The sequence below is a fragment of the Anneissia japonica genome, unplaced genomic scaffold (assembly GCF_011630105.1).
Source record: "Anneissia japonica isolate Jap-2015-1 unplaced genomic scaffold, ASM1163010v1 scaffold904_len716149_cov161, whole genome shotgun sequence".
Taxonomy (NCBI): Eukaryota; Metazoa; Echinodermata; class Crinoidea; order Comatulida; family Comatulidae; genus Anneissia; species Anneissia japonica.
In genome coordinates, this window is record NW_022683714.1 from 146297 (window position 1) to 160230 (window position 13934).

The following is a 13934-nucleotide window of genomic DNA, read 5'->3' on the forward strand; positions in this document are numbered from 1 at the left end:
CATGTCTAGTGATTATGTTAGAAAGACCAGAAGTGTAGCAGATAAACAAAAGGGGTCCAAGTACGCTACCTTGCGGAACGCCATACTTCAAAGGGAATGTGTTGGAAAATTCCGACCCAACATTAACACGAAAAGACCTATAATCAAGGTAAGAGTACAGCAAATGGAAAGCTTTGTCAGAAATGCCAAAAGAGTGTTCAGCAATAAAGCGTGATCAATTGTATCAAACGCTGATGACAAATCTAAAAATGGCACATTAAGTAGTTCAAAAAAGGAGGTAGAGGGGTATCTTCGAGAAACACATAATGATGCGAATAGAGACAAAGACCTAGTTGAAAATCTGAGAATACCAAGTATAGAGAGACCTAAAAAGGAATTAAATGAGGACCAACCATCATGGAAAGAGGTCCAGGAAATTGTAAGGAAGGCAAGAGCGAAGTCAGCTCCAGGCCCTAATGGCATTCCTTACAAGGTGTACAAGAAATGCCCAAAACTATTAAGACGGCTATGGACATTACTACTGGTAGTGTGAAAAAAAGGGAGTCATACCAATGAGATGGAAAGAGGCAAATGGATGTCTCATTCAAAAGGAAAAAGATTCAGTAACGATTAGCCAATTTAGAACAATATCATTGCTTAACGTTGAAGGAAAGATATTTTTCTCTGTGTTAGCAAGAAGACTAACAACATATTTGACACAAAATGGATACATTGACACGTCTATTCAAAAAGGTGGTATACCTGGTTTTCCATGGTGCCTGGAACATACAAGTGTCCTGTCACAGTTGATCCATGAAGTGAAGTCTAAACGAGGTGATATAACAGTGGTTTTTACTGGACCTGGCAAATGCATATGGATCCATTCCACACAAATTGACTGAAGCAGCACTAAAGCATTATTTCATTCCTGCCCACATCATTAACATGATCAAAAGTTACTTTGGAGGAGTTAAGATCAGATTCAGCACTGCAAGATTTACAACGCATTGGCAGAATTTGGAAAGGGGATATTTACAGGCTGCACAATCTCCCTGATACTTTTCATTATGGGGATGAATCAAATTATTTTAGCAGCTGGGAAGAAAGCAAAGGGTCCAAGAATGGAGTCTGGAATTTGCCAACTGTCGATCAGAGGTTTTATGGACGATCTAACAGTGACAACTACTACCCACGTACAAGCAAGATGGGTGCTGGAAGAGCTGGGTAAGTCTACAACATGGGCAAGAATGAAATTTAAACCACAAAAGTCAAGAGGTTCGGTGATCAAGAAGGAAAAACTGACCAACAGATTCAAATAATATTACAAATACAAGGGGAGCCAGTTCCTGCAATTGAGGATAATCCGATTAAGTGTTTGGGGAAGTGGTTTGACCAGACACTTACAGTTATTGGTAGTATACACAAGCTGGTCGACCAAGCAGAAGAATGGTTGAAGCGGATCCAGAAATCAGAATTACCATGGAAATTCAAAGTATGGGTGTACCAGTATGGGATGCTCCCTAAACGTATATGGCTTCTGACTCTGTATGAACTGCCCTTTACCACGGTTGAGGCAATGGAGGGGAGGATAAATAAACATTTGCGGAAATGGCTGGGAATTCCACCAAGTTTTACATCAATAGGCCTGTATATTAGATCTGGGCAGTTGCAACTACCAAACTCTTCAGTGGTAGAGGAGTTTGCAAAATGCAGGCTGGTAAATTCTAAAGACAGGAAGGTTAGCAAAGCCGGTATTGAAATACAAACAGGACGTAAGTGGTCGGCAGAGGAAGTTGTAGAGAATGCGGAGACCAGTTTAAAATTAAGAGATAACATAGGTAACCCTTGTATTGGCAGACAGGGTCTAGGAACCAGCCATTTCCAGCAATGGAATAAAGCTAACATTAAAGAAAAACGAGACATGGTGCAAAAGGCGACTCGTGAGAGGGAAGACGAAGTTAGAAAGTCTAGAGGAGTGGAGCTGGGAGGACAGCGGGAGTGGACGAAATGGAGGCTACCGCAGAGAAGATTAACTTGGGCAGAAGTGTGGAGAATGGAACCATATCGTATCTCGTGTTTGCTCCGATCAGTATTTGATACTCTACCTACACCAACCAGCCTTTGTTTGTATGGCCTGAAAGAAGATCTGTTGTGTAAGCTTTGTGGTGCGAGGGGAACACTTTCCCATATATTGTCAGGATGTAAAACGGCTTTAACACAAGGGCGGTATAGGTGGAGGCATGACAAGGTTCTACAGGCGTTTGCACAGACAGTGGACCAAGAACGTCAAGAAACGACCACGCAGAATAAATAAACCATCTTCAATTGCTTTTGTCAAGAGAGGAGAGAAAACACCAACCATAAATGAAACAAGGGAAAATATTCTACAATTAGCCCATACATGGGAATTTCACATTGATTTGGGGAAGAGATTACAATTTCTTGAAGTCGTATACACAACATTAAGACCGGACGCAGTTCTGTGGTCTACTGAATCAAAGAAGTTAATAATGGTGGCGCTCACAGTCCCTTGGGAAGAGAAATGCGAGATGGCATCTGAGAGGAAGAGGGCCAAATATCAGGACCTCCTGGACAGCTGCAAAAAGAAGGGATGGCAAACATGCCTGTACCAGATTGAGGTCGGTTGCAGAGGGTTCCCAGCGCAATCAGTTTGGAAGTTCTTTACTGCCATCGGGTTATCAGGAAAGGAAAGACAGCGAGCAGTAAAAAAAAAAAAACTAGGAGAAGAAGCGAAGAAGGCATCCTGCTGGTTGTGGATAAAACGAGAGGATATGAACTGGAGACCAAAGTAGAGAAGTAGTGTTTGGCCAACACTACTGACCCACCAACAAGAAGGCGTTACGGTTAAGGGTTGAAACGCTGCGTGTTTGTTAGACGCCGTCTGAGGATTCTACATTGGTCAGTTTGTGATAAGCAACCTGTGATGAGCCACTATCAATGTGATTAGTCCTGCATTTGTGGAGGTAAGTGCTGTAGCGGATGAAAGAGGAAGAGCCTCAATCTGTGGCATTTTAGATGTATTTAAATAGTATATATATATATATATATATATATATATATATATATATATATATAAAATTATATATATATATATATACAGATTTATATATATATATATTATATATACTGTATTTATTTATATATTTATTTATATATTTTTATATTTATTTGTATATTTATATATATTTTTATATATATAATTATTCTATATTCATTTATATATAGCAAATATTTATTATATATTTATTTAGGTTAAAAGGAAGGTTGCATGTTAAGTTGTATTATTTTTATTATTCTTACTGTTTGTATACTCACAATTTGTAAATAGAAATTGATTAAATAGTATGATTTTTGACAGTAGCATATGTCTAGTTAATGTTAGGCAAACATGATAAGCCTAGTTAATTTATGCTATATAATCTTGCCTTTATACTTTGAATGGCAACAGTTTACTACTATGGAAATAAACTATAGGAAAATAGTAACTGTTTAATAAAAATAATTAACCATGGCAGAATAACAATTCACATTTTAACTAGAAATAACAGTAACAAAGAGGGACAACTAAGACGATTATTTAGCAAATAACTATGGCAAAGAGGCACAACTACAACATTTATTTATAGCAAATGGCATGACAAAAAGGTATAAATGCACAGTTTACTCGAATCAACTGTGTTCACTAAGCAAACAAAAACTTACATTTCCATCTAAATCTATATATATATAATACATTTTCTAAACATTTTATTAGAATATAAAAAAAAACAATAATATTCGTAATCATTTCATTATTACTTGAATTTAGATCATAGAGAAGAATTGTTAATAATAATAATAATAATATTAATAATAATAATAATAATAAATAATAATAATAATAGGCCTAATTTATATTGTAATTACATGACTTAAAATATAAATTTAGTATTTTACTTGTTTAACGTACACATAGAAACAGTCACATGCGCATTCTAACTAAACAGCAGTTCTATTTCATATACGCATACGCATACATCCTTCACGCAGTGACGTAACGCCTATGCGCTCTTCTGCGGGGCCCCAGACCCCTAGGGGTCAATAAGTCCTCCTACCCAAAGGGTCCTCGATCTAGCACCTTGAGCCAAAAAGCCTTTGTTGATACATAATAGCATACTAATGTTAATTCATTTTCTTGTTTGTATACTTGGTTAGCCTATACATGGGTTTTTAATCGTTTGTAATTTTAGTATTTATTATTTAATGCGTTCCTTTGGTATTATTGTACATTTATTTTGTAGTTTATACATGACTAACATATGAAATTATATATTGAATGTTATTTTTGAAAAAATTTGACTCAAAATTGCGTTGAAAGGAACTAAACTGGGTACTTATATCCTTTTGCCAAAGTTTCTCAACATGTCTTGAATCAAAAAACCCATGGCAAAAGGGCATAACTGACATTTAGAGCGCAAAAATCAATATTTATAGAAAAAATGTGTGCTACACTGGAAGAGACATTATTTGTCTATTTGAATACATTAACCATGAAATCAAATACTAAAACACATTTTAGGGCTAAATAACTTGCACGTTTTGCTTAATATCTGTCTCTTATACACATCTAGATGTGTATAAGAGACAGGAGTAATTGATAGTAACAGTGTATAAGAGACAGGTCATTGCCTAATAAATAGTAAATATTTTATTTGCAAGTAAATTATTCTTATTTTGCAAACATGCACCTTCCTCCCAGGTGTCCAAGTAAACATGTATTGCATATTGTTAAGTTAACAAATCGTATCGAATCCTCCATAATGCTTGTTTTCGGGCAATAAAGAATTCATTTTTTTAAATGCGTTGTATTAACTAGATAACAAATTAGGCCTATTATTGATATTATGTGATGATAATTATAATGATCATGGGTAGAGGACCTATGCAATCCTTATCATCGTTCACACCGTGCCCACACTGTTCTGCTAGTGTTATGATGTTATGTTGCTGCTTGTTATGTACTATTGTTCTGTGTACACACAGTGTAAGCCTCATCAATTCTGTCCTAGTCAACTCTGTGTCAAGAACAAGTGTCTTTCACCCTGTTCTTCGTGGCATTTTAGGGATAGTGAAAGTGCACCCTCGATAATGATTTAATCAGATCCATGTGAATAAAGAATACAGTTTTCACTAAAAAAAATATAATAAAAATATAAAACAAATAAATAATATCTTTAGGTAAATTAAAAACAGGTAAATTAAAAATAACTCCACTTCACAGATGAGGGGGATGGGGTGGACAATGTATTTAATGGTATATCTAAATGACGGTCTCTGCACACCGACGGACAGCAGACGTTGTCACTGTGTATTTTATTATTTTATGTTTATTTTATTGGGCTGATAGACAATAAACTAATTTTTATTCAGATCTTCCAGACAATATTCTCCAAGGTAGAGTTCTTCAATCGTTTTCTCAAAATTTCAAAATTCAAAAGACATTTATTAACTTCCAATTGCAATCATACAGAAAAATACAAAAAATCGGTTTATGAGGAAAAAATTCAAAAGGAAGAAGGCACAAGCCCGAGAAGATTTGAAAAAAAAATCTTGTGATGGGCAGGCCTGGACACAGACTCACAAGAACACACAGAGACCCAGACAAACAAACAAACACACGGCACAAACGCATACAAACAAGACAACAGAACAGGCAGTTTCAAGGAGCAGCAAGTCGAGTCGTGATCGTTAAGAAAAAAAATTTAGTATTGAGAAACAAGGTGAATCCTCAGTTTTTTTGTAAAGGATGTAACGGATACTGAGTTTAATATTGAGAGTGGTAGATTATTCCAGAGAATAGGGCCAGTGTATCTAATATTGTGTTGAAAATAGTTAGTGTTATGATTAAGTATGTGAATGTCATTTCTAGATCGAGTATGATAATCATGTATGGAGTAATTTAGGGTAAACATTTTACTAAGATGATTAGGGAGAATAGAATTAATGGCTGAGTATAAAAAAGTACCTTGTTGAATTCGGTTAATGTCAGTGAGTTTGAGAAGGTTTAAATTGGAAAACAATGGAGAGGAATGAAACAGTGGTGGAGCGCAAGATATGAGTCTAATAGCTTTTTTTGGAGAATGTGGAGTTTGTTAATGTTGGTTAAATAGGTATTGCCCCAAACGATATTGCAAATATCAAATTGGGATAATCTAAAAATAATACCAAGATTTTTTGAAATTTTATTCTCAGTTTCGTTGATATGCTTTTTCCATGTAAGCCCGCTGTCTTATTCCACAGTTTAGTTTAAATTTTATTTTGATGGGTTTATTTTTCTCTCTACCCTTTTTTCCCTTTTTTTTTGTCAGGAGTAGGGAAACGGTTAGCATTTAAAAAGATAATTGCCGCATGAAAGACTCATGACCTCTCTAGTCATAGGCTACAGAAAAAAATAAAGAAATATTGAATTTTGGATATTATAAATTGGTTCTAAAGGCTATGCCAAGCAGTGAACATAAACGCTAATGTAAGTAGCTTAACCCTTCACAAGACAAACATAAACACAAGATGCTCCACATCAATAAAAGGCTTAGAGAGTGGAGTTGTATTGTTCTTTGTGAGAAAAAAAAATTATGTTACCGTGACAGAAATTATACAAAGGACCATGTGATTGGAAGCGTCCTAAAGACTATAATATATATACTGTCTCTTATACACATCTAGATGTGTATAAGAGACAGGTGGTAGAAATTTCTGCAATAAATTCGTTCTGGGCCGTATATTGTTTTCACTTTTGAAACCCCACCCCCAACATCGTTAGCGTGACGTGTTTGTTTACACTTCTCCTGGATACGAGTAACGCGACGAAAAATTGAATCACACTCGCCTGTTTTCAGTTTAAGAGGAGGTCATTTCAGAAATCTTCGCGGATTCGGATTCCGAAAATGATTTTTTAGTATGCAACGATGTATGTACATGTCTTATTGTGTTTTCATTCTCTTGTACATTTTACCAACAAACAAGATAAAACACGAGTTTTGATTGATATTTGGTGAGGCTGTCCGTCAGCAATAACGTGTGCACAACAATCAGGCTTGGCGGCCGATGCGTTATGTAAGCTAGGCCTAGGTCTAGCCTATTTCGGTAATTTAGTTCCCAACGACTAAACGAATCTTTTATTTGATTACCCTCGAATAAAAGGTTAAAATCACAAACCTGTGGAGCAAATAGATATCTCAACTAATTCCTACCACTATCCATTAGAATTCCTAACAACAATATCAAATACCGATACGTTTTAGGGCATTGTTGTTCGTTGTAATAATCCATTATCTTGCACTCTGTTTTGCGTTGTGATGTACCAACTGATTTTCCAAGTGGACACAAATAAAGAAATCTTGAATAATGGGATCTTGTTTTTTTTTTTTTTTATAATATCACTTTATTGCAAACAACAATAAGGAAAACGCATAATACAATCCTAGATCAAACCAGTAATTTAAAAAATAATAAAACTTATAACAATCTTATTTAGTCAGTTATAAGATATGGAGAATTAATTCAGGATGGTTGTTTTTCGCGTAATATATACTAAAGGAAGAAATTATGGCAAGTTTAGAAATATTGTCGCAGATTTTTTTAAAATTAATTGGGTTATTGCACTTTTTCAAAATTGTTTTAATTGTTTTTATATTGCGGGGAGAAATATATCCACTAGAACGCACCTCAAAACAAATCAACTGGACATCATAGCCGGAGTCACTAATGTTCCTAATCAGAGGTGCATACTTGTTAAATTTCCTAGAAAATATTAACAATATAATTTAAAATATTATTATGTCTGCACGTGAGACGGCCTTGGTCCAGGGACTGTTTACAGTTGTTAAGGACGTGGTGTAAAGTTTTGCGATTTCCACATGCCTTTAAACCGGAGGTGAGTTTGCCCCAACGTTTTAAGTTAGTGTGTGTGTTAAGCGTGCCGCTAAGAGAATTTATTCAACTCAACTCCATTACTAGACCAGGACATTCAGGACAGGTACAAATGTAGTCAGAGGGAAAACAATCACATGAGAGAAAGGGAGGGGAGGGAGAGAGAGTGGGAGAGAGAGAGAGTGTGTTGCAAACCACTATTGCCATTGGAAATATACTCTTTTGAACTGCTTAGTCCTGCATCGTGACACTGTTTTCAATAATTTTATGTATTAGGATGTTTCTTAGTTTCTTGATTAGGATACAAGTAACTATTCAATGAAGAACTCCGCAGTCAAATTTTGAATTGTCAAAATAAGATTGAATGTTATTAACTATTCAGATATATTCATTCAAAATTAAATGTTTAAAACATACATGCAATAGTTTACTTCAGGGGCGGATTCAGTTGGCTGGGGGCGGGGGAACAATATGAAGTTCACGTCGCCACACCCACCTCAGCCCCACCATGGTAGGTGAAAATAAGTGGTAAATGATGGAACTCTCCTTTCGCCCACTGTTGGATCGCCACTGAACTTATGGGTGCACTCCTTTTATTTGCTATTTCCTCTCCTTAATTTCAATTTGTCACCCTCTTTTTTATTTTTCGGCTTGACTGACGGTGGTAGGGGGCACAAGCCCTCATGGTCCCCGCTGGATCCGCGCCTGCACCTATACAATTATAAAAGTAAAATAATCACTCAACAGAGTTGTGAAACAGGGGTCCTAGTTCCAAAGGAACCAGTATCCATAATTACCCCTCTAAAACCATATTATTGAGGTGGCCACTGACCGTTTATTATAACAATTGAATCTGGAAATTTTGTTAATTAAAATAGTTTAGGCCTATTATTAATAGGTCCACTAACCCCTGCTTTTGGTTGCCCTGTCTACAGTATGTATAAGTAAGACTGACTATCCGATGTGTTTTTAATAATAACTTTATAATAATAAAAAATCAACAGATACTATCAGTATAGTTATTTAGGGAATTTATCGACACAAGAAGCTTGATTTTGTTTTCTTTTCCAATGCCAAATTTATGCTTAATAATAGTGACCCAGTACTCTAAAAGTAACTCATGCTCTATTGTAACACGCCGTTAAAATCAAAATCACTAGCTAACCAAGGTTTCTATCAGTTTTACGGTAGTCAGTTTATTTTGTGTATGTGTATCCTTTATAACAAAAATGTTTTACAAAGTGATAATTCTATTAATTCAATGAACATGGTTGGAATGAATAACAATATTGAACGAAATGCCTGTGTGATAAATGCTATAGGCCTACTATACCATTGCGGCAAGGGCGCATATCAGTTTTGAAGGGTGGGGAGGGGACATTCATGAGTGCACACCCAACTCAGCCCAACAAGGTTGGCCCTGAGGGTCGCATTTTTTAAAGAAAATAATGAAGCTCCAACAATTTCACATGGTTTTTCATCAGAGACTTTTAATAACACTTCATGGCATCGTAAAATACGGAATATTTTAAAATGTGTATTAGAGTAGGAACTAATTATTTTTCAAGAAAGCAATTAAAATAGTTGGACTGAAAAAACACTATTGAATTTGATTGCTAAAGAGTATGAGAATGAATGCAGAAAACATAGAATCAGCACTAAACACAGCGATTTTCGGCAATCACAGAGATCTTTCTAAAATGTATTAGGTCTAGACTGTGTGTATCATAGAAAATAAAGCATGAAAGCATTTTCTTTTATGTATTTACTTACTTTACTTTAAGTACCTCAAAAGCGACGCGAATCTGCCAAAAAATCCTTATCTTTACACGCTTGTTCATCATTCACAATAATAAAGTCGTGTGGCAAATTAAGATCTTTTGTGGGCAGAAATACTGGTATAATATAAGATATATATAAAGAAAGGTTTGAGCTTGCGAAAACCAATCATGTACTGTATGCTATGCCTGTTTAAAGGTAGCCGCCAGAAATCACAGCATATCTAACTGTAGAAGGAGAAACCGTGCTCCAAAAGGGTGAACGATAAGCAATGTGACAAGTACCATCCTCCCTTGTTACATCCTGAAAGGGATACAGGAACGGTGAACTTGGTAAACTGCTCAAAGGGTATCTATGATCAACCATTATTAAGAGTTGTCGAAGTAGGAGTATCAATCGGAAAGAAATGGAAAAAGGCAAATGTCATGCTAGATAATGGATCTCAGGGAACTTTCATCAGAAAAGGCTTTGTAGAAGAATTGCAAGCCAGAGGTAAACGAGTAACCGCAACATTAACAACCATAGGTGGGAAAGAAACAGAGTGTGAAACCAGAATATTTAAGGTTCAATTGGAAGGCACCGGAGGGTCTCATGAAATTAAAGCAGTCGCCTTGAAAACAGTGAACACTGTAAGTGAAGTAGCAGAAGCGGATATGCGACAAATTGAAGATCAGTTCCAGCTGGAGCCACATGTGTTGAAACGAAGGGGTGGGGAAGTAGATATTTTGATAGGTGTTAATTACCCAACACTACATGTAGGAAAATGAAGGAAAAGGATGGCATGGTAGTACAAAATTCCCTATTAGGATGGACTGTATTTGGAGGGAATAGGAATGATTCAAGTAATAACCATCAAGTGATGAATGTCATAATTCATACTCCTGTAGACCTTACACAATTTTTGACTCTGGAAAGTTTGGAAGTGGATATTGAACAATGTGATTGCAAGAAAGCCCAGTTAGCTAATGAAGAAATTGAGGGAAAACTGATTGAAGACTCGTGTACTAAAGTAGATAACAAGTGGACAGTACCGTATCCATGGATTAAGAATCCTTATGAACTTAAAGATAACAAAGCACAAGCAGAGAGAATGTTGAGAAGCCTAGAAAGAAGGTTGTTAAAGAGCCCTGATCAGGCAGCAGCATATGAGAGAAAAATGGAGGAAATGGTAACAATGGGGTTTGCAAGAAAATTAGAGGAGTCCGAAGTCAACAACTACCCTGGACCTGTGCATTACATACCGCATCAATCAATAGTTCGTCCGGACAGCAAAACCACGCCAGTGAGAATTGTGTTCAATTCGTCTAATAGGTATGAAGGAGAGGCCATCAATGACTATTGGGTCAAGGGACCGGACTTGCTAAATAACTTACTGGGAGTTCTTTTGCGATTCAGAGAAAATGAAGTGGCCCTGTGTGCCAACATATCCAAAATGTACCACCAGGTGGCGATTCCGGAATGAGATCAACACGTCCATAGATATCTATGGAGAAATCTTGAAATTTACCGAGCTCCTGATGTGTATATAAAGCTAAGACTAACGTTTGGAGACCAGCCAGCCACTACCATGGCACAGACCGCTTTAAGATTGACAGCAAGGGAAAATGAAATAGAGTATCCAGAAGCAGGAACGATCCTTAAAAGGGACACTTATATGGACGATATTTGCCCATCTGTCAGAACTAAGGAGGAGGCAAGCAAGATAATCCATGACGTAGAAAAGGTACTAAGTTGGTAGTGGCGGTTTCTCTGTCAAAGGTTGGACCTCGAACAAGCAAGTACATGGAATAGATATCAAGCAAGACAAAGGGTATTAGGTATGCGATGGAGACCTCAGGAGGATATATTCACCTTTGATGTCAACATCAACATAGAAACACTGACTAAAAGAATTTATTGGGAGTAATAGCAAGAGTATTTGACCCCATTGGGCTCATCACACCGGTAACCATAAGTGCAAAGATCAAAATGCAAGAACTATGGGAAAGTGGAATTGATTGGGATGACCCATTACCAAAGAAGGTAGAGCAGGAGTGGAAAGATCTATTCAAGGAGTTTAAAGGGATCGAATAAGTAGCATTTCCCAGATGTCTTACTCCATCTAAGGCATCCAATGAAGTTGTATTAGTAATATTTAGTGATGCAAGTGAGAAAGCGTTTGGAGCCTGTGCATATGCTAGGTGGAGATTAGAAAGCGGATCATTTGAATCAAGACTGATAACAGCCAAATCACGTGTAGCCCCATTGAAGAAATTAACGGTACCGCTATTAGAGCTACAGGCGGCAGTTATGGGAGCGAGACTAGCAGATGCAGTAGTTAAAGAGTCTACTTTCAAATTCAGTAACCAGATTTTAATGACAGACAGCATGATCGTGCTGGAGTGGATAAGACGACCAGCTCAATGCTTTAAACAATTTGTTGCAGCTCGAGTTTCTGAGATTCAACGCAAGACGCAGATAGCAAATTGGAGACATGTTCCAGGAATATTAAATCCTGCCGACGACTTGTCCAGAGGAATGAGAGCGGACAAATTAACTGATAGGTGGATAAATGGACCTGAATTTATAAGTAAGCCGATAAGTGAGTGGCCTCAAGAGAAGTCAGATAATGACACCGAGGATACAGAAGAAAGAAGGATGGCATTTAACGGGAATGTTGTTGTGAACCCAGGAGAAGTTGATATTGTGGAATGCAAGACTTGGGAAGAAATGTTAGAACTCTATCGACAAAGAATATACGGCAAACAGTCAGAAGCTTTGAATGCCGAAAAGGTAAGAGAAATTGAACTCTTACTGTTAAAGAGAGTGCAGAAAGACTGTTTTGCAGAAGAGTATGAAGTACTAAAGAATGGTGGTAAAAGCGTAGCAAAGAGCAGCAAACTGGTAAATCTCGACCCACAATTCGATATGGAATCAGAGCTCATCCAAGTAGGAGGTCGATTAAAGAGAAATGATCAACTGGAGATGGAGGTGCACCCAGTTGTACTGGACCCGAGTCATCAGATTACACAGTTGCTCATAAAGAGAATAGACAGTAATGTTTTTAACCATGGTGCAGGAGTGGAGCAAGTATTCAGTTATATAAGACGACGTTACTGGATATTGAAAGGGCGTTGTAAAATCAAGTCGATACTCAGGACATGTGTTAGTTGTCAAATGTGGAGAAAAAGTCCAGCTGTACCAAAAATGGCAGACATTCCAGAGGCAAGAACAAGAATCGGATTGCCTCCATTTTACTCCACTGGAATGGACTGCTGGAGCCCTATGATGATTAAAGTTCGCATATCCAGAGAGAAAAGATGGGGGGGGGGTCATCTTTAAATGTATGACAACTAAGGCTGTCCATCTTGAAGTAAGTAGTATGAACAGCGATGGATTTCTTATGGCATTTAGAAGGTTCATAGCTAGAAAGGGAACTCCAGCTGAATTATATTCAGATTGTGGAACAAACTTTAAAGGGGCAGAGCGTGAGTTAAACGACTGTTTCCGGTTAATGAGTGTCGAACTGCAATCCAAATTGGCCAGTCAGAGAGTAAAGTTTAATTGTAATCCACCCGAAGCACCACATTTCGGAGGAATATGGGAGAGGGAAATCAAGTCAGTGAAAAACGCAATAAAATGCTGTTTGAAGGATAGAATAGTAACCGAAGTAGTACTTCAAACTGTAGTGACGGAGATTGAAGGGCTATTAAACTCAAAGCCATTAGGATATGTCTCATCAGATGTTCCGGATAGCAACCCTGTAACACCCAACCTTCTTCTCATGGGGAGAAGAGATCCAGCATTGCCGTCAGTGGCATTCAGCCCAAGAGAGGAAGTAAGAAGCAGAAGGCAATGGAAGCATAGCCAATTCATATCGGACTTGTTCTGGAAGAAGTTCACCTCAGAGTATCTGCCTAGTTTGCAAATTAGGGGTAAATGGCTAAGGGAGTGTAAAAATCTAAAAAGGGGTGATACAGTTTTAGTGATTAACAACCAGTTGCCAAGAGGTGACTAGCAAGTTGGGAAAATAGTGAAAGAGTACCCAAGTGTTGATAACAGGGTAAGAGTGGTAGATGTGTGCGTAAATGACAAAATATACAAACGTCCTGTGGTAAAGCTCATAAAGTTAGAACAGTGGGAGTAAATTGAGGGTTATATTCTTGTCAAGATTACTGCTCCTGTATAATAAAGAAGTAGTTCATTGCATAGGTTACATTGTTCTAAAGTTGTTAAAGTTGGTAAAAAATAAATAAAATAAAATAAAA

At 37.1% G+C, this 13934-nt stretch overlaps 3 protein-coding genes across 3 annotated transcripts; all 3 read left to right on the plus strand.

Moving 5' to 3' along the window:
- Positions 1-1046: 1046 nt before the first annotated feature.
- Positions 1047-2293, plus strand: LOC117100821. Its single transcript, XM_033240649.1, has 2 exons — positions 1047-1203; positions 1314-2293. Exons 1-2 carry the CDS (start codon positions 1047-1049, stop codon positions 2291-2293), a joined length of 1137 nt encoding a protein of 378 aa, XP_033096540.1.
- An 8157-nt stretch (positions 2294-10450) lies between these two features.
- LOC117100831 lies at positions 10451-11149 on the plus strand. Its single transcript, XM_033240661.1, has one exon. It carries the CDS (start codon positions 10451-10453, stop codon positions 11147-11149), a length of 699 nt encoding a protein of 232 aa, XP_033096552.1.
- Positions 11150-11254: 105 nt separating this feature from the next.
- On the plus strand, positions 11255-13008 carry LOC117100838. The gene is made up of 2 exons (XM_033240674.1): positions 11255-11410; positions 11794-13008. The coding sequence occupies exons 1-2, from the start codon at positions 11255-11257 to the stop codon at positions 13006-13008; spliced, it is 1371 nt and encodes a 456-aa protein (XP_033096565.1).
- The last annotated feature ends 926 nt before the right edge of the window (positions 13009-13934 follow it).